The sequence below is a fragment of the Drosophila obscura genome, unplaced genomic scaffold (assembly GCF_018151105.1).
Source record: "Drosophila obscura isolate BZ-5 IFL unplaced genomic scaffold, ASM1815110v1 contig_4, whole genome shotgun sequence".
Classification (NCBI taxonomy): Eukaryota; Metazoa; Arthropoda; class Insecta; order Diptera; family Drosophilidae; genus Drosophila; species Drosophila obscura.
This window is the reverse complement of record NW_024542828.1, coordinates 1,973,870-1,995,135: the sequence shown is the minus strand read 5'-3', so window position 1 is coordinate 1,995,135 and position 21,266 is coordinate 1,973,870. Positions and strand designations below refer to the sequence as shown.

The window sequence follows — 21,266 nt, the reverse complement described above, 5'->3', positions numbered from 1 at the left end:
AATTAGTTTTCTGATGATTGCGAGGGCAAATGTGTAAACAAAGTTGCCGGCTAATTGGGCAGTGCTGTGGTATTTTCTTTGGTATTTTATAGAATTTCCATTTTTCAAGGAGATCAAAAACTTATACAAATATGTTGGTTAAAAAACAAAAAAATAAACAACAGAATCAATTAAATCAATCATTTATTAATACTTATTTGCATTAAAACGAATTAGTGAATTTGGTATATTACAGTGTCACCGCTGAGCCATTTCTGTCCTTTCCCAACACTAGCCCACTGTCAGTCCGTGTTTGTGAGTGTGTGTGGTGTGTGTGAGCAAGCAAGGAAAAAATCGCACCATTTTTCTCGTGCTCTCTTGCGTGCGTTTGGGTCTTTTGCAAAGAGTTTAATTGAAAAATGGAACGAAAATAGACTATGATAAATATGTAAAAAGTAGTGCAATAAGTAGCAAACGAAACGCCCGAAAAATCAACTAATATACACACCGCTCTGCTATTAGTTAGTTGCAAAATTGAAGTCGGTCCTAGTGTGAGTGTGTGTAACTGTGTCTGTGCGTGCGTGCGTGTGAGTGTATGAGTGAAAAAATGAGGCGTAGTGAAAATGCGTGCAAAACTGTCTAAAAGGTAAATCACCAAAAAACGGGACCACCAAATTAATTAAGCGTAAAAATCTTTTAATTAGGGGGGAACAATAAAGCCCTCGGAAAATAATGATGCGTTGGCAAAAGGCGGCTCAATGAAAAAATATGGCCAAAAGTTGAGTAGTTACACCCTCTCTTCCTCTCATACGCGCGCTCTCTCTCTCTTTCTTTTTGGCCATCAGTTGGCCGCCGTTGAGTTTTTTTGACTGCATCGAATAACAAAACGTGAAAAATTATAAAAATAAAAGAAATCACGTACGAAAATTGATCGCTTGGCCTTCCGCATAGCCCTGGCCGAGGCATTTTTCCAAAATTGTAACGCAATGGACTGGCCCCAAGAGGTGGTATACGCAACGCCACTAATTGGCCTAATTCTGTCTGCCCTGGTCCAAAGGAGGTGTTTCAATCAACTTTCAAACGCAAGTCGTTAGATTTTTTTTTGAACCAAAGTAAGGACTTTAAAGAGCATTGCAGTTTGAAAGAGCAAATGGGGGACAACAAGGCTGTAAATTAAACGAAAATCAATGAGAAAAATAAAATTTAGCTGGCTAGACTGCCTGCGCTCTCAGCGCCACACAGTGTGACCGTGCCGCCACGAGCAGGTTCACTTCACTCAATATACCAAGCAAAAATACTGCCCTGCTTCAAAGAAATACCATGCAAGAATGGACCGTTTTGTGGAGGTGTGAATTAATGCAATTTCTTCTCTCATTTTTTACTTGCAGCTTGATCTGATTACGACCGCCTGTCTGCCCTTATCGGGAAGCACCCGAAGAAATGTGTTGTAAATGTTTAAAACGCGCGCTGACCGGTTAAATTAAATCGTTATTAACAGAATTTAACTACACCACAAAAAGCGTTTTGTTTGTTGTTGATTTTACGTTTTGTTGTTCTTCGCCGGGTCCGGAATGTGAGAAAGAACAAATAGCAAGAAATTGAACAGAAAACATTACACAGAATTGGGCCACGTTTGTTGGATGAAAATGTTTAACTAGAGATATTTAACGTAGAACAAAACTTCCCTTCGAAAACGTGCGAGGGGAGTGTAAAAACAAAATAGCCCGCCTTTTGACACATACCTAAACACAACACATACACACCTACACCCATCCCCATACAAAATTCAACACAAATTTCATGAAATTTCTACAAAAAAAATAGAAATAAACCATAAAATTCAAAGAAATGCTGCTCAAATTTCATATTTAATGTCAAACGACGACCTCACAGCAACAACAACAACAGCTGCTGCTAAAACGGCAAAAGGAACAGGAGTAACTGTAAGCTAGCACAGCCTATACCGTGGGAGAGGGAGCGGGAGCGACGACGACCGACGCACACCTGTACTCTTGAGCGGGAGAGCGGCCGGAGAGAGAGAGAGATCCACCGTAAACGTACGTGTGTGTTGGCCGCATGCGCGACATGCGTGAACGTTAAGTGAGTGTGTGTGTACGTGCATGTCCGTGCGTGTCCGTGCATTCGGGTCTCTCAGTGCCCCCGTACCCTGTGTCTGTATCTGATCCAACAGATCCTCCAGCAAGTCGCATCTCGGATCACTCTTACCGATAAAAAATAACAGCAGGAGCAGGAGCAGCAGGGGGAAGGAAGCAGCAGCCCAGCACCACCAATCCAACAATAGTTCCAGTTTCATTTTGCCGATAAAAAATTCGCTATCAAAATTCCGTAGAAAGTGATTAATATTTTTGAATCGAATTTCAAAGAGCCTGTCAGAGCAGTCATTGAAAACAACAACAAAATAAACAAAACCCAATACCAAGATGCAGCGACGCGAACGGCAAGCCAGGTGAGTCAAAAGGTCCAAAATATTAATGGAAATTCCATTGAAAAAATGGAACGATTCTTATTTGAAACTCCCATTTCCATTTGTCATTGGAATGACCCAAAAAAAGACCCAAATTTATTACAGAAATTTATGTTTGTTTGGGCGCTGGTTTGTTAGGCTATTAAAGTCTCTGAGACACTGGTTTGAATATTATTCTGAAAGTATTATAACAAAAATTATCAATTACCAAGAACAGTTTCACAGTTTGGCAGGAAAAACACTCTTAAGCACCGGATGTGTCGATTGATTTTATAAATGTTGCTATCAAGCTTAGATGTAGAATGAATGGATATTTTGATAACGATAAGATTATTCTGGGGGAGAACGATTTTTAAATAGAGTTAAAAAGTCTTAAGGAAGAATAAACTTTAATATATCCTTTTATTGCTATTAAATCTTCCTATGACATCAACAAGTCACGTTCCCTTTTTGTTAAAAACACTGTTTTTTATTTGTACCTATTTTCAATGCCAAATCGTAAGGGCAATGAAGCTGTGACACATGAAAATGCTGTCATTGAACAGATTATGCCACCTGTATGGGGCACACAAGCACAAATTATTCTATATCCTATATAGATTGGCTTTGTGTATATAAATGTTGACCAAGAAAATCCGCACACATACTCGTACATACTTGGCCAAAAGTTCAACTATCACTTGAGTAGCTTTTCTCGATTTGTTGGTGTTTGCCAAAAAGATTTTATTTTTAGCCCAGAGAATTTTCTATTTAAACTTTGTGTGTTTTATGTTTGATTTGATTTTATTTACCGCGGCGGCGACGGCGGCTGCTGCTGCTGCCCCGTAGAGAAGTTGGTTTATCAGAGTGGCGGAGACGACGCCTGCTTCTTGTTCCTCTTGGCACAAAATGGTTTTCCAATCTATACATAATAGATATACTATAGATACGAGAAATGTTTGTGTAAGGAAGCGGAAAGTAAAATTCACTCACACGCCACGCACATTATAAATATTTTATAGACATTTTAGTTGATCCCGTCCCGGCCCCGGCCTCCTTCTGTCGGAAAGAGGTTGCTGCTGCCTTGGATATGGGTCCAATAGGGTGTCGTTCGTCTCGTCTCCGTCTTGTTACCTTGTGCGCTGTCCTGCACGTCTGTTGACATTTCGAGGTTGTTGTTGGCTATGGCTTTGGGTTTGGCTTCTCTCTCCCCTCAGGTCTCACAAGGAATGGAGTGTTTTATATTACATTATACGGTTTGTTTGTTGTCTGCATTTTGGGTTCTTTTTTTGGGGATATATTTGAACACACTTGTTTGCTCTTCATGATGCCACCATGCATATACACTGGAATGATTTTCTGGGGGCGATTCATTAGGCACAGGCACCATGGGAATGTGTTATTCGAATGGACAGAGGAGAGTACGATAAAGAATGACAAACTGGGGAACCATTTTCTCCATACTTTATTGATCTAGGGCCTAATAGTCCGTGACTGGTATACGGTGGAATTTCTTCTTTTAGGGACGTCAGTGGGTTAGGTAGAACAATTTATAGGAAGTCTGATTGGACTGCACTTCAGGACGGAGTATTTCCCTCATTCGTGTGATCAGATCAGCGAACGTTCTCGTGATTAGATATGGTCACACTGTCAAACAACAACAGCGTCGCAAAATAAAAATCATTTGTGCAAACATTTACTCAGACCAACACGTCTCCAGGAGGTGGGTCTCTCTCTACACTATCATTCTATGCATCGATGCGGATGGCGATGCCGACGCGTCGATGGTCATAATTATATGATTAAATATTTAGTTACGGGCTCTCTCAAGTGATTTAACCTTCGATCAAATGAGTTTCCTGTACCCAGTAGTTGTAGAAAATGAAGTGGATTTGTTTTAAAGAGATGTACAATTTGTGGCTTATATTCTGGATATTTGTACACTTTAATATGTATAAATTAAAGAGAGATTCGATTTAAAATAATTAGCAATTTTTAAATATTACTGTCAGAATCTGGAAGGGATCCATCAGGAATCCTGTTTATATGGGAGCTCAAAGAACTCCAATCAATTACGGGGTATCGTTGAGTTTTAACATAGGGTACTTATTGGTTTTAAACTGCATATTAATATGCGTTTACTTATACGCATACTAATGCAAGCCCATGTGTGTGTTTGTTTGCTGTGTAATTATCGAAAAGAAAGAAGAAAAAAAAACACAAAACTCGAGCAACAACTCTTGGACTTTGGGGTTATTGAGCTCCCTCTCCAGTCTCTCTCTCTCTCTTACTCCTACTCCAACAAAAGTGGCTCTCTTCAGCTACTACTCCTCAGCACTGCTTCTCTCCACTGCTTCTGCTGCAGTTGATATGCGGACAACGCATTTGACCTCAATTACACGCACAGACGAGACAGGGATGCACATACCCCATACGCCCCACCATAACCATGGAAGATTACTGTAAATATGTGTGTGTGTGTGCGTATATCTCTCCCATGGTTGTCCTTGTTGGTTTTTTGCTTTGGTGGCCAAAAAGCAATTAATTAATTAAAATGTAATTTATGAATTCGTGTTGTTCCAACGCGACATTTATTTGTTTTCGAAAATTAAAAACAATTACAAGAGCATAAAGAAAACAACAAAAAACCAAGACCGAAATCAATGGCATTGGAAAAACCAGTTGCTGATAATTAAGAAAAAAAGAAAAATGAAGGAGAACATTAAGAGGAAGCAAAACAAGCCGCAGACAGAACCCAAGAATGTGGAGATGGGTAGAGAGGGGTAGAGAGAACAGTGGCTGTAAGAAAAAGAGACACAGACTTTGTTCATTAAAAATGACTGAAATCGTTTCTGTCGCCGTCTTCTAAAACACACACAAAAAATAAGAAAAAAAACTAAATCATAAAAGAAAAGTCAAGTGCAACGAAGTTTTTACACACTGGCACCTCAAAAAAGTAGCCGAAGTTTAAATACCTTTTGCAGTTTTAGAACCCTTAAAGAAACTAAATATTCATATCAAAGGATGAAACTGTCTTACATTGGGCAATACAAGAGATCTGCTTAAAAATCGACCCATGTGGACATGGGATATATCGAGAGATATCTAAATTATAATACCCCAAAAAATGCAGAGCATCGAAATGGAATTGAGTGTGGAAGGAAGAGCAGCTCAAACAAAAAACCAGACTTGAGACTTGACCTGAGCAACTTGTTAGTGCGCTTCGCTCTTCCTCTAATAAGTTTGTCCCCCGTCCATGGTTCCACTTCTATCTACCACTTGTTCATCCTCTCCTTTCCACCAGAGGAATTCCCGGGTACAGAGACAAAGATGAGAAATTAACGCAAATAGTTGAGCTCTGTTGGAGAGCCCGAGAACAAGAGCAGAATCAGCAGGAGAGATTGGAGGAGATTGGAGAGTGAAGTGTGTTGTGGAGTGAAAGGAAAGAAAGAAACTCGAGCAAGCTGAAAATAGTTGAAAGAAGAGCACTTGTCCCTTTTCATTTTCCCTGCTCTTTGGCTCGTTGCACTTGAAATTTTCCAGTGTGGAATTGTGAGAAAATCGGTGTGTCGAGTGCTGCGTAAACTACGCACACAGTTTAAGTTTTAACTCGGTCTCTTCTGATTTCGAAATTCTGATAGCTTTCCAAACAAAGTCATTAATTTTATTTTTATGAATTAATGTCATAAACTGTCAAAATGGTAACAGTTATCGCCATGGCGAAGAAGTAAATTATAAAGATTACTGTTCGAAATTGGAGCAGATATTTTTTCTCTTCAGAGAGATTTTCACAGTATGAGTTTATTATATTGATGATATTTCTTTTGTTGTTGATGAGTAATATAGTAATGACAAATGGAAGTTGTGTAATAATCCCTCCCCCAAAAGGACATAATCATGTTGTAATGTAATACAGAACAGGCTACACAGACCGCATTATTCATTAACCCAAAGTCCAGTCCATCAATGCCGCGATGCTCGTTCGCTTATCTGAACTTGTTGAGGCTGTCTGTAAGCACTGGCTCTTCCTCTTCGCTTGTGGCCATCATTCAAACTAAAGTGCAAAAAGGATTTCTGTGCGGATTCCTTTTCCGTTTTCTGTCAAACGTATAGAAAATAATACGTGATGAGTCATTGCGGATAGCTTTTAAAGGTACATAAAGCTGAAGCTGCTGTGGTGGGTGAGGGGGAGGAGCTGGACGGTGTCCAAGCTTTGTGTCAGCTGTTTGTTAACTAAATCCCCATCGATTTGTTTGACAGGCTTTTTTTTACTCGTACACGCACTCCCGCCATCCCCCGTCCATGTGCCCCGTGTCCCTTTTCTCGTGTTCAGGCATGACTGGCATCTAATTTAATTAGATGAAAATTTCACACCAGTGGTTTTCCTGTTTTTTTTTCTGCTTACGTTTGCTGTACCATTGCACACTGCCATGTGCATTTCATTTTGTACTTTTGTTTGAAGAGCTGCCAGACCTCCGCAGCCCCCGTATCACCCCAATAGATAGAGGTGCATTGTAAAGTGCATGAACAGCATTTCTCAGACAAACCTGCGATTGTCATGAAACCCATTCCGCCCCCATCCACAGTGTCATCGACATGCATACATATACATATATGTACATACATATGCATGTGTACATGTAGCTCACTTATCAGCGATTGATTCTCGCTTTTATTCAAAGTTTATTTAATTTTTTTGGTATGCCCAAACAGCGGGGCGCTTTCAGTTCGCAGTTGTTCTATACACCCATTTAAAAAAGAAATCTATTACTATCCATCAGTGTCAACGTTTATTTCCACATGTAATCGATTCAAAATGTCTTCTGCAATTTGATTTGAACCAAAACTGATGCAGATCTATTCTATTATCCATCGTTTACTCATTCCAATGCTACGATACGACAACTGTATTTGAACACTCCTCCAAATGGTCACACTTCTTACCTTTTTTGACTTGCACTTCTAACTCAAAGAGTGTACATATGTATGTCACTGTTTCTCTGGATAAACGCCCTCGCATTGACCATTTTATGTCACTCGCTCACACACTAAAACTTTGAACATCCATCTCTCCCATCATTTTCGGCGGTGGGGCATGCCTGCTGCCAGGCAGCCCTGGCCATCAGCTTGCGATGTTTCCACTTATGCTGATAATCGTCAGCAATCTTGGCCTTTTCTTTCTTGTTGCTGCGTGCACCCACACAAATAAACGCAAGAAAGCACTCTCTCTTCTGTGTCTCTCTCAAGAGAGGAATAAGCAGTGGAGAAGCAGCAGCAGCACCGACCGATTGACAGTCGACAACAGGCTAATGACGTCACCAGCAGTGGGGCAGTGAGTGTTTGTGTGTGGCTGTGGTGTTTGTGGATGGTTGGGGTCGTTGGGGTCTGACGGTCGGTCGGTTGGTCTGTTGGTCCCGTTAGTCGGTCTGGAAGTCATGTGCTTTGCTTTTTTATTTCCTTTGTGTGTACGCTTTTACATTCACATTCTTTTTGCTTAATCCGCAATTTGTCCTTGTTTTTTTTTTGTGTGTCACAGCTGCTTGCCCCCATTCCCTCACTCCTCTCGACCCCTCCTCTTCAAGTTATCCCTCCTCTCGCTTTCGTTCACTTTTCATCAGCATTTTCTTGTATTATTATTATTGAAGCTACTTTTCGCCACACGCAACTTTGGCTTTGCTTTTTGCGGTTCTTCGGGTTCTGCCCCACCATTCTCCTCTCTTTTTCAATTCCTTCCCGATTGGGGGCAGATGGCAACCCTGGCCCGGCTCGGCTCGGCCCGGCCTGGCCTGGCCGACGTTATAGTTGTACATATGTATATGAATGTTTCTTGTTGTTCTCGTTGCCAACTCAACTCAAAATTTAGGTTATCCCAACCGAAGAAACACCCTACAACCCCCCGCGAGAGTCGCCCCAACGAGCTGCTTCTGCTATTAAATAATACAAAGTAATACAAAAAAGTTTGTTTTACGTTACATGTGGCTGTCTCTTTCCCCTCCCTGTGTGTGTGTGTTATGTGTGTGTGTTGGTTGGTTGGCAACAAAGTTACGTTGGTTTAGTTTGTGTTTTGTTTTCTTTTATTATGTAGCGCAAGTGGCGTGTAAAAAATTATTTTCAACATCATTGTTTTCCTGTTTATTTTTTGGCTGCTATTGTACCAACATTTGCAGGAGAAAATTCAATCAACCTTTCAGTTACAGTTATGGGTTTCCTGAAATTTTCGTTACAAACTCAATTGTGCGGATCAGCTGATCGAAAAAGAAAATGTCCAGTGCAGTTAAACATGACCTCTCTCTCTCTCTTCAATTGCTCAAAATTGGATTTACGGTTAATCACTGTTCCAACGGCCCAACAGTTAATCCTCCCACAAAACCACACAGCACTGCACTGCACTCTCATTCATACAAATGACACAGAAGGAGCCCCATCATCTAGCAGTCTTGCACTGCTTATTCACAGCATACATGAGTCATCCACCCCGTTACTCCGTTCAACAGAAGCTGCGGCTGCGCTGCAAACGAAGTGGAAGATCTGCTTGCCGGGTCAGTGCAGAGAGGTGCATGCATGTGTGTGTTTGACAGGTGCGTTTTGTTTGTGTAACGAGTTTGCTTTAAGTTTGGGTCGCCTCTGACGCATGTACTCACACGCATGTACATACATATGTACATACGCACGCGGCAACTTATACATCATTATCAATATGTCGCTCGCTCTCACACACTATAGCTGTTGTAGTATCTCCCACTCCCACCACATTTTCTGTTGTAGTATCTCTCTTCCCTACATTAGCTATTGTATCTTTCTCTCTCGCATTTGCTATTGTATCTTTCTCTCCCACATTGCAGTATCTCTCTTCTATATTCGCTATTGAAGAATCTCTCTCTCGCTCCCCTATGTGGCGGCAAACGCAGAACAGCGGCATGAACAATAATTACATACTAATACAAAATGCTCATTTGCCGCATTTTCATTTTCACACGCTCACAAGTGTTTTGCTTCGCTCCGCTCTCTCGGAATCGCTCTCTCCTTCTCTCTCTCTTTCTCTCTGTTGTGGCCGCAGCAGACGCGACTGAACACGATGCGACTTGGCCAAGTACTCTCTCTCTCTCCTTCACAGTTCATTTTCGATCGCTTTCCGTAGCAGTTGTCATTCCTCCTCCTTTTGAGTTTTTTTTGCAATCACTCAGGTCGCGCGGTGCGCTGCGGGTGTGCACTAAACATACACACATAGTTACACAAAATATACCCACATATAAGGGGAAAATTCTTGGTGTTGTTGTACGTGTTAATCATTTTATCGCTGTGACGTTTAGTTTAATTTGTATTTGCTCCAGTTTTTATTCGTGAATGCGTTTATTCGTCCGACTGTGTGTATTTGATCTCTTGTTGAGTTTTGTTTGCCTGTGTGTGCGTTGGCGTATTTCAAAAGTTTGTGTAATAAAAGAGTTTGCAACTCCAATTCTTCCTGCAAAGGAGTTTTCTAACAGTTCCATTATCTCTCTCTTGGAATCGTATCTCTTTATCTCTCTCGCTCGCTCTATCTCGAGCACACAGCTGTGTGTATGTATCTTTTGGTTCTTTCGAGTCAGCTGTCTTCTGTGCTTTATTTTTCCAACATCTTCTGCAGAGCTTTAACGAGTTTCTGTGTTTCTTCGCTTTAAGTACTATTCTTTGCTCGCTCGCACTTCCTCTGCTTGCACATTCTTAGTGTTATTGTTGTTTTCTGTTTGTACACCGGCAACATAAACTGGTTTTTCGAGTTATTTATGAGGTTTTTTCTACAATTTATTTTGCCTGCTGCCGTCTGCCTACCTTTTCGGTATCTGTGTGCTGCTGTGCGCTGCTCTCCTCTCGTTCTCTTTCTCTTGTGAGCTCTCGTTCGCCTCCTGCTTCCACAGCCACTTCTACTGCTTTGTCTTGCAGACTTTTGACCTGTAAAGACAAGAAACTGTTAAACAAAATTAAAAGAAGCAGGGAAAGGGGGACGGGAACGAAGGCTTTCGTAATGTGGCGAAAGTTTCAAATAGCGAGAGAAAGAGAGCCTCGAATTGCAACATCATGCCCAGGGGCGCAGAACCTTAACCCTCTTTGAAACCCCCTACATATGTATGTATGTACATACATAACTCCATCTCCCCCTCACGAAAACACACATACACACAAACGCACACACAGAGACAAAGCGTAACGGATATGACAAATTAAAACATTTTTCCTTCAATAAAAAGCAGGAAAAAAACTGTAGTAAACACAAAAACAAAAGAAAATTGTAATAATAATACAAAAACGGTTTAATTGTGAAAAATAATAAAGAGGAAAAGTGCTGTGAAAAGTGTTCAAACCTCAAAAGAAAATATCACTTAGAAAGAAGAAAACCCAAGTGAGAATAAGTAACACCCTGTATAATCGTATGCGATCGTCATGGAAATGTGAGATTGTGCAGAGGTTTTCTTGGAAATTGCCCACGAGAAAGTCAACCGATTTGGGAGTCCATTATATATAAAAATTTCAAGTTTCATTAAAAAAAATATACATAGAAGCAAACAAGTTTTTAAAGATTGTTTACATGAAATCGAAGATGATTTATTATTATTGTGTAAAAAAAGTTGGGAGAAAAGTGTCCAAATATCTTAATATGTAATTAAAATTTTCAATTCAATTTCAAGCAGTATTCTCCACTAAAAATTGCAATAAATGTGCTCAAAAGTGTGCAAATACAAAACCGGAATAAAGTGCAGGCCATAAAAAGTAATTAAACAATTATAGAACAAAAAGGAGAAAAAAAAACAAGTTCTCAAGTACAATAAAAATCAGCAGCAAAAACAACAAAGAAAGCAGCAGAAACAACAGCAGAGAGTGGAACGGCCGCCGCAGCAGAAGTCAATCCAACAACAGCTGCTTACAGTTGGACCTAGCAGCGCACTGCTGCTGGCTCTGCTGATCCCCCCCGCATTGCATACAGAAATCCATGCATGAGGCCAAGCAGCAGAGCTCTCTTTCAATCTCTCGCAGTGGTCTGACTAGCTCCGCCGTTTGACGGAGTTTTTGCCGGGTTAGTGTTTTGTTGTTCTTGTACACCATCCATTTCTTTCTCTTATGTTTAACACATGTTGAAGACTGAAGGCAGATGACAGAGAGGAATGGATGCACCATAGTGTGGGAACCAGCTTAAGTGTGACCAGATCAATTAGAGAGTGTGTGTGTGTAGCCTTCATTTTGGCAAAAGCTGATTTGAGATAAATAAAGAACCGTAAAAAATGCTCACACTGCATTGCACTTGCGACTTTGACCTCCCTCCACACAGCATCAAGCAAACATAACAGAATGAAAAAAGTACGACATTTTTTAAGTTGGCAACGCGAAACGCACGTGAGATTTTTCAATGTCGCCCGCACACGCCCCTCTGCCGCTCGCCACTATGCTGCATATGCACATTCCTCTACTCATTCACACGCCCACACCGTACAGAAGGCGGAAGGAAGGAAGGAAGGAAACGAATGTAAATAACCGTAAAAGCAGGGTTGGGACCCCAGACAGGGTTGGAGATGATTTTCGATTGGGTCTGGTCTTGTGGTGATTTTCGGGGTCGTGTGGGACTAAATGAGCCCCAAAAGCAGGCAGGAAGAAAACACTAGAAAGCAAATTACCGACAATTTTTCAACACGCTCGCACACACATGTGCACATGTATGGGGTGGGGTTTTATGTTGCATAGATAAATGATAGCATTTGACCTCTATCATACTCATTTGCATAGCTTTTAGCTTTTGCACGTGGTGGTCTCCCAGCTGAGGCTAAACTAATTAAATCTCTAACCACACGTACACACAGATAGTTAAGGGGTTTGGTGTGGGGGTGCTGCATATTCAATGTTAATCTAACATGCAAAGGTCAATCGGCCATTGAGGCGCCCCGGCATACACACACAACCATACAGACAACGCACACATACAGTTTGTCTGTTTGAGGCTGTGGCGTTGATAGACTACATCGTCAATGGAATTGTTGCTGTTCTTGTTGCTGCTGCTGCTGGTGCTGTGACGTGCAAACTAAACCCAGCCCCAAAGCAGCGTCAATCAGTCTGGTACAGTGGTACTTATCATAGGTATTTCCGAAAAAAAATAAACTTAAAAAGAGAATTTTAATTGATTTGCATATTAATTCATTAAATGTGGGAGTGGTTCTTTTTCAAAGGTGCACTTGTGTATGGTTTGCAGCCCACTGTACTCTGGTTGCACTGGCGCTTCCACCTCACTCTATCCTGCTTGCACTGCTATGCCAGGCCTTGCTGCTCTCTCTCTCTCTCCTCCTTTTGCTGCTTCTACTGCAGGCTGCTGCTCTCTTCTCCATACCCACTCTTCCCACTCACACGCTCGTTCATTTCGCCTCGCTATTGTCTGACGTCGCTGCTAATCAACGCGCGCTTATCTAGCCAACTTGTTCACACTGCTTGCGCCTTGGCCTACGAGAGAGGAGAGCGAGAGCGAGTAAGTGTGATAGTGTTCGCTCTCAAGTGCTTTTTGTATGTGTGATGTTCTCTTTTGCTTATCAATGCGCTAGTTGATAGGTCATTTGGAGTGACAAGAGGGTGGTGGCGTGGAGGAGTGGGCCGTTGAAGCGCAGTGTGTGTGTGTGTGTGTGTGTTTGTCCATTTATGTGTTATGCGAATCAGAATGATGGTAGTGCTGCTGTTGTTGCTGTCGGCAGTGCCTTTCAAAACGTCAAAATGCCATTGAAATTGGATATTGACACGTTATGTTGTGTTTAGCAGTCCGTTTGGTAGCAATTCGATTACAAAGGCAGCGCAACCATCGCTGCGAACCACAATAACAATTATATTAATAATAGCACACACAAACAAAGCGCATTGTCAATGGAATTTGATTATAAAACAAATTCAAATACCCTTTCTGTTAATGAAATAACACACAAAAATATGGTCAACTGGACGAAACCTTGTAATGGATAAGGGCTATTTTTATTTGTAACTTGGTGGGGTCATAGAGGTAGACATATTTTTTAAATACTATAGAAAGTTAAAAACGCCTTTAAGTAAGATCAATTGAATAAGTATTAAACAAAACAAATACACACTCTACCATAAACTAGTCAACCAGAAACTATGTGGGGAGCGTATTCAATATTCGAAATATTTTCATTTACTTTCCCCATATAATTTTTAATTGATTTGCATAATTGAAATTCAATTGCTTGTGCGCTGGCAATTATATTGAAACTGTTTGTTTCTATAAATAGTGGCGATTACAACAACAAATCAATTGTGTAATCCCCGAAGAGAAACAGAGAAAAGAAACACAGAGAGTGTAATCGAGAGGGGAAACCACAAGCAAACACAAATCTCTGCCTGATAACAAATACGATTTGAAACACAGAAACACAAACACACTAATACACGCACTTATCACAAAATTTCCTTTATCAAAAGTTTGCTTTTATTTTTTGTTTTGTTTTTGTTTTGTCTTTCAGGCGCCATGTTCTTTGATGCTTATGTAATGCCCCTAAAAATATCTGCATTACCAAAGTTTTTGGGTATTTTCTAGGGCTTCTTCCATGAGCCCAATAATTTGTGTGTGTTTCTAATTGAATTTTCAAATGACTCAGAGTTCGAAAAGCTTTGGCAAATCAATAATTTGTCAAATTATGGTTCCATTCTCTGCAAAGGGAAGAAATTCTAATTGGGGTTTTCCGCTGTTTTGCGGTTGCTGTTTCCTCCCTTCTCTGCTATTGCTCTCTCTCTTTCTCTCGTTTTGGTTTTACCTTCTTTGATTTACAGTTGATTTATTCATGAACCACACATGGATAAGAGTTCCTATATGAGTTCGGTGTATATATATGTGTGTGTGTGTGTGTGGAACCCACCTTGTGCATAATTTTATTTTTAGCTCCTGGCTTATTTTTAATTATTGATTTTCTCCCTCCCTCTCTCTATCTCTCTTTGGCAAACAAAATAGCATACAACAAAAATTTTATATTTTTTCTTTCATTTCACTTTCTTTGAAACGGGTTTCTTGTGTGATTTGCATTGACACTGTCACCCTGGGTACCGAAACATAATTTGGTTTCTCTCCGGCAACAAGTGTTAATTTGGGAATTGCCAAATGTTATGCAATGAAATATTATGAGAAAGAAAGCCAAAAGAGAAACAAGTTAGAATATAAAAGAGAAGCACCCTGTATGCTAGAGAAGGGGAAAACTTTAAATCCATGGGGGTGTTTTTCCTGTAAAATATTCATGTAATTCATTCCAAAACGGTTTAAGGCTGCATTATTCAAGAAAGTCTTAAGACAAATTGTGAATTATTTTTCAAAACAAAGAAAGTTTTTCCCTTTACGAAAATGATTTTTTATAAATATTTGCATCTTTAGGTTTTAATTTTAAATTCAATATCGAGTACCGAATTCCCTGTGTTGTGTCCAGAGAGTGGTGCTGATCAACCCTCTCTCTCTCTCTCTCTCTTTCTGTCTGACTCTTCATCCCAGGAAACCGGTCAATGCTGATCGTCTTACAACAGGACCCCAGCTGTGCTCAATTCCCCAGTCGATAGCCTTTTCTCACATGTTGATTCATAAAGAAATAAGGCAAAAACACACTGTATTTTTGCAATTTAAGAACCACAACGGAGAAGTGGGAACCCGTTTAGCCAGAAGAAGCAAAAGCAAAGCGAACGACCCCAAAAAAAAAGTAAAGAGACAGGCAGACACACTCAATAAAAAACTGTTAAAAGTGGGGAGCCATAAGATATACCACAAGAAGTAGAGCCAAAACGACGATCGACATACATAAGTAAATATACATATATGCATGTGTAGGAATATGTACATACATATGTATATACAGCCCACCATCGACACATACTCGTACAGTACTTATGAACCAGTTTTACCCGCAGGATATTAAGCCATAAAAACAGTCAAAGCAATAACAAGAAAATGCATGAAAAATGGAGACATAAAGAAGTAGGGAATACCCTACAGAGGCTAACAGGTCTAACTGACATGTGATTGATTTGATTTTTTATTTATTAACCGAAAGAGGTTATGCACTTTGAAAATTCCTCGAGGTTTATTATTTTAAATATTTGTATCCTGCTGTCTTATTGGTTTCCTAATAGTCACTATATGCCCTTCCATTTTTGTTGTAGGGTATTGTTTTCCAATTGAAATTTGCCTGCTTCTGTAAAGCAGGAGACGGAGAAGGAGGAGAACTTGTAATCGAAGTCGAACTCGAACTTGTTTCTGGCTCATTTCGTCGCCTGCTCTCTGTAATCTCTCCATCTCCCTCTGGCACACTCTATGGTACTATTTTGTTCTCCCTCTCTCTCTCTGTTGCACTCTCCTCAGAGTAATTTAGTCTTTAATTGTTATCGTCGGTTTTTACTCTGTGTTTTATTTTTTACAACAGTGCTTAACGGTACAATTATCGGTTGTATCGGTTCTGTGTGTGCGCGTGTATTTATCTCTCTCTTTTGCCCTCTCACGATCTCGTTCACTCCTTCTGTGATTGAGTGCTTTTGAGTGTTGGTGAATGTGTGTGTGTGTGTGGGCAGATAAGATTTTCTATCTCGACTCCCGTTTGCAGCTGGCAAAATAATAATAAGAAAGAGAGAGAGAAAGCGAGCGCGGTGCAGAGGAGTAAGGAGATTCTGGAGTAGAACGACTAACTAATAATTTCCTGTTAATGGTTTGGGCGGAGTCTTTTGCTACAGAGATTCAGATGGGATTCTCTACCAAATACAAATTGCTATATTCTACCATGTAATAATCATAAAGATCGATCCATCTTGCATGTAATTGGGAGGGATATTTGGTGTGGGTATGTGATCAAAGAAACTTTATTAAAACCGAAATAGCTTTCCCTATAAGGATGTAGATTTTAAAAATATGTAGAAGATGAAGGATATTTGAAGAGTGCTAGATTTTCTTAGAAAAGATAGACAAATATCAGTATGTATTTTAGATTATGGGAGCATGTTGATACACTTATCTTTTGTGTGTGTTTGCCTTTACATTGGGTATTATTTGCCTAATGAGATTAACTGCAGTTCCACTTCTTTCTCTATATTTGATTTAATGATTCATGCTCTGACGATCCCACTTCTAAAGATGGAATTTACAGCTTTAAAACTCATTTAGGTCATCCTCCACCTGACATTGAACTCAATTCTCGCATTATGAAAAAGATCTTGCATTGGGCCACACCCCAACAGCCAACAGCCAGCTCGAAATGCAATAAAGTAAAACCTTTTGTCTTAATCAAACGTACCGAGTATTTCCCTTGTCTGGCCCTGAGTCATGAGTCACTCCGTCGCACTCCAATCCGAATGGTTATGCCTGGGCGAACTCTCTCGCCTCGACATGTGGCCCGCTCTTTGGGCCCCAGACCCCCTAGACCATGCCATAGGCAAACAGAAAACCTACCTGGCCTAGACACAACTTCACTTAACTTCACTCGAGTGGCGACTCTCCTCCCCTCTCCTCTACACTTCACAGCCCTCCACTCCATACTCGACTTGAATCGATTCTTTGTGTTTGGCACTTAATAATGCAAAAAAGTTTCTGTGTCATTGTCCTGTCGTTTCTTATAAGCTGCGCAGGGGTAACGCCCACTTGCGGCATGACAATTTTATTTTAGACGGGCTAAGAGTAAGCGACTTAAGCGAACAGGTTTCTAGGTAAACTTTTTATATAGAGAAATTGTAGAGAACAAAGGATATACATATGTATGTGTGGGTATTGTATTCATGTAGCTATGGGAAGAAGTGCTTCAGACTCTATAACACATATATTACGATATCTTACTTATCCTTTATATAGGCAGTAAGACCTCGATGTTAGTAAGATCTGGAAAATCTAGGCATTTAAGCTTGATGTGTATAATTCCAAGGCAGAGAACCAGTTTTTGGCTTTACATATTTTTTAATTACATTACATTATTACATTATTTTGTATTTTTTGTATTTTGGATTTATTTTGATTTAATATCTAATATCAATAGATCGAACAAAAATCACCCGAATCGAATAGATTTATATTTGAAACAACAAAGAAGTTCCCATGTTTTCATCAATCAGAAACAAAGTTCTCTTTCCATTTATTTCCAATTGTTGGAGTGCGCTGTGTGTGTGGCTTCTATTTTATATACACGAAACAAAAGCAAACACAAAAATAAAAAAATAGTCCGAGTAGCAACAGATTTTATAGTCGGAATATCGACACAGAATTTATAACATTTGTATATTTTTTATTGGCATTTTGTGTTGTAAATTGTGTCGATCCAGTCCGCAGAATTCAAAATTAAATGTTACGTAAATATTTGTCGACCCACAAAGCAAAAGAGGAGAAGTACGTATAAGAAGGATATACATATGGAATACGCTTTAGATAGATTTTAATTAAATAACACAAATCCATCAAATACTAATCGATTTATATTCTTTATATCTGTGTGTCTTTGCAGTGGCGGCGGCCCACAGACGACAACTGCCGGTCCATCTGCTGGTAATGTGGCCAATGCCACGACAGCCCTAGCCGGTGGTAAGAGCTCAAGCAATAATATGTATTCCACCCGCCAATCTGTAAGCACCACAACCGGTGTACTTATGGTCGGACCAAATTTTCGTGTCGGTAAAAAAATTGGCTGTGGTAATTTTGGCGAATTGCGTTTAGGTAAGTACCCATAACCAAAACAAAAATATATCAAAGCTAAGAAGCTTCATTTCAATTTCCAAATGTTGTGTCACAGTGTGTTCAAAATTCATTGAGGGGTTACCAATGGAATACTAAAGTAATTCTCTAAAATGGGAAGATTTGAGACGAGCCATCATTTGCGATTATCGTCTATTGAGTATCCATTGAATATCGATCATCATTTCCCAGAGGTTTATTTGAAAGCTTTTAAAATCAATCAATCTAATACTCTCTTTAAAAGCTTCCATTCCCACATGCTCTTCCTTATTCTCTCTTTTTGGCGTCCTGCTGTGCTGTTGCTGTGCCGTGCCGGCCACAACAGCTGTAAATAAATTGCAAATTAAGTTTGTGATGACTCAAAGCCAAGCTTCTGTCTACCTGTCACCCACACCAACACACACAAACACACGCTCTCTCTTCCTTTACCGCCGTCTTCCTGCTGGCCGCTCTTTCTATTCTGCTGTCTGTTCTTTTCCTCTCATCCTGCTGCTCTCCGCTCTTTTCCTACACCCATGTACCCTTCCTGCTGTCCGCTGCTCCCTTCCTGCCGTCCTCTGCTTTCCCCATTTACCTTTTTGGAATGCAAGTAATGTCGCCGTTTGTGACGTTTTTGATGCTCTAGACGAGGGTATAATGATTTTGAGCGAACATTTACATATTCACTTGATGGATCTTCAAGGGTATCTAAAGCTTCGGTCACGGAAGGTAGCGCTTTCGCTTCTTGTAGCTTCTCTTTATTTTTGGGCAGCCATTCTCGTTGGCTACTTCCTTTCAGGCAGTGCCCTGCTCCGCCCGGAATTCCTTGCCGCAGTCTGCGGCTGTTGCTGCCAAACAGCATTAACCACAATGAGAACAGTACGTTTTTTTTCTCGCTACTTTTCTGTTGTTCCCCTTCCCGTTTTTTGCTTACGAGAGTGCCCACAATACAATAAGCAAACAAACAAACAAGCAAGCAAAAACTGCCATTCCATTCCATTCCGCCATCTGTTTTCTTGGCGTCGTCGTCGTTGTCGTCACTTTTGCTTTGTTTGCTAAATGCGCTTTTACAAAGTTGTTGCCTCAGTCCCCAGCCCCTATCCTCTCTGTGCCCCTCTCTTTTTTGGGGCCTGCCATTTCCTTTTGTGCATTTGTTGTCACATTGCCAACAGGTAGCCCCCCCCCCTCCCCAAACCAGCAAAGCAGTGCTGCAAAATTTGTGAGCATTTCTGCCCCCAGGCTTCAGTAATAAAAGGTAAAGAGTTCTTAGAGAGTCGCGTACTTTGTAGAGTAGATAGAGTGGCAGCTTTAAGCCAGCCCTACCCTCTATAAATATACCTTGGATTCTGCCTTGCCATAAAGCAGTCGAAAAACACCTTGGGGTAGACCCCCCATTCTATCAGTGATGCTTAAACCCCTTAAACGCTCTTTCTCTCTAACTCTTTCACTCACTCATTCCCTCTCTTAATTGTGGCCCCCTCTTAGCTTAAGCCGCGCTTTTTCTTTGTTCTGCCTCTCAGCCTCTCATTTTATTATTTGTTTTGTTTGGCCTCTTTCTCTCTTCATCTTTTTCTCTTATTTGCATTTTGCGCGGGCATCACACACACACACACACACACCTCATACCAATGTGTCGGGATTGTATGAATCATTCCGCTGGAGAAGAGTAGACAAGCGAGAATGGAGGCGGAGATTGGAGAATGAAGATAGAAAGAAAGATACGTAGAATACAAAAAGCTGTTTTTAATTGGATTCATTTATTTACATTGTTGCTAAACGATATGGCTTTATTTAGCTATTTCGCAACTAGGAAAATCCCATACAGTTTAAATGTCACTGAACCATCAAATGAACGATCGCAGCTAACTTTGATTTGCTGGCTTCGGGTTCTGCCTCCTTTAGGGATCAACACTGCCACTGAAGAGGAGACCCTTATAACGAATTTAATGTCGCATTAACCAACAAATCTCATCTAATATTATACCGCCTGTATACCTTACGTTGTGACGTTAGTCAACGTTCGATTAAATTATAGACTTCTCTGTGACGTCACAGAACACTTGTTATTTTCTTTTTCTTCTCTTGCCTTGTTTGTCTGATATCATTTTTATTAATTGTGCTCTATAAATATTTCCTTCTTTGTGTGTGTGTATATCTTTGCTTGTTTTCTTTTTCCCATTAAATCCGATTACCGCAAAAAATCAAGATAAAAGTTGCTATAATAATACGGGGGTTTTTTTTTTTCATTTTGGGGGAATTTTGTTGAATTGCAATAAAAGTGACAATATTGTTTATTCTTCCCCATTTCTCTTTTGATTTCCCAATTTTGAATAGAAGAAATAAAGGAAAAAAATGTAGGTGGGTTTGGTTTCTGCCTGCCTCTCTTTCTGTGGGTCATTTTTTTATGGTCGCTTTGCGTGGGCGTTTCTCGTTTAATTTGGGAATTTTTCTCGGTTTATTTCTGTTTTCTATAGCACGCCCTTAAAAAGTAAATTTAGGTTATTTTTGTTGTTTTTTAGAGCCGTGGTTTGGTGTGGACTTTTCATGGAAAACTTTTCTTCCCATAAGGCATCTATTGTCGAGGACGAGGTTCGCTGCTCCTGGGGTTCATTTATTATGATTAATGATTAATATTGTGTTAGGTCATGATATTTGAGAGTCACTGGTGTACGAAGTGTGGTTTTAGGGGGATTGTAGAGTTGTCTTGGAGAAATATTTACTGTGCTGGCAAGTTTTAGAGACTCTTTATGGCAGCCTACTCGTACTCTACAGTTTTATATACGCAGTGCATTTCCTTACTAATTTCGGTATTAATTTTCAATAGAGGTTGTTAATGTCCGTGAACATAAATTAAAAAAAATGTTTTTAAATGAACATAAATTAAAAAAAATGTTTTTAAATGACAGTCGCCTGCCGCCACACGTTATGGGCCACCCCCTTCATCACCCTTTACACTCTATAAAATATTTTGAATGCATGTTTTTCATTCATTCTAAGAAATTAACAAATGAAATTCTTTAGTCTTTCAAATGTGTGGTGGTTGGTGGGTGGGTTGGGTAGGAGGGCGGGCCAGAGGGCGTTGCTGTCGTCGTCGTCTATATGTAATCAAAGTCATGCGGCTTTCTGTGACATTGTGTGTGTGTG

The 21,266-nt window shown here is 40.2% G+C and overlaps 1 protein-coding gene across 30 annotated transcripts in view; it reads left to right on the top strand.

The window, feature by feature from the left end:
* The first annotated feature begins 295 nt into the window (after nucleotides 1–295).
* Nucleotides 296–21,266, top strand: part of LOC111068398 (casein kinase I) — a 32,383-nt gene continuing 11,412 nt past the window's right edge. For 6 of the 30 annotated variants that reach the window (XR_005968222.1, XM_041595173.1, XM_041595170.1 and 3 more), the window contains exons 1-2: nucleotides 17,620–17,801; nucleotides 17,917–18,125. Coding sequence is in view for 28 of the 30 variants with exons in the window: in XM_041595173.1 (XP_041451107.1) it covers nucleotides 17,758–17,801; nucleotides 17,917–18,125 (253 nt within the window). In the remaining 2 variants the exon portion in view is untranslated. Of the gene's footprint in view, nucleotides 626–1,367; nucleotides 2,080–2,134; nucleotides 2,447–9,581; nucleotides 9,719–11,109; nucleotides 11,493–17,610; nucleotides 17,802–17,916; nucleotides 18,126–21,266 lie in introns of those variants that run through there. The other 24 variants (XM_041595174.1, XM_041595164.1, XM_041595169.1 and 21 more) reach the window with 14 other exon arrangements.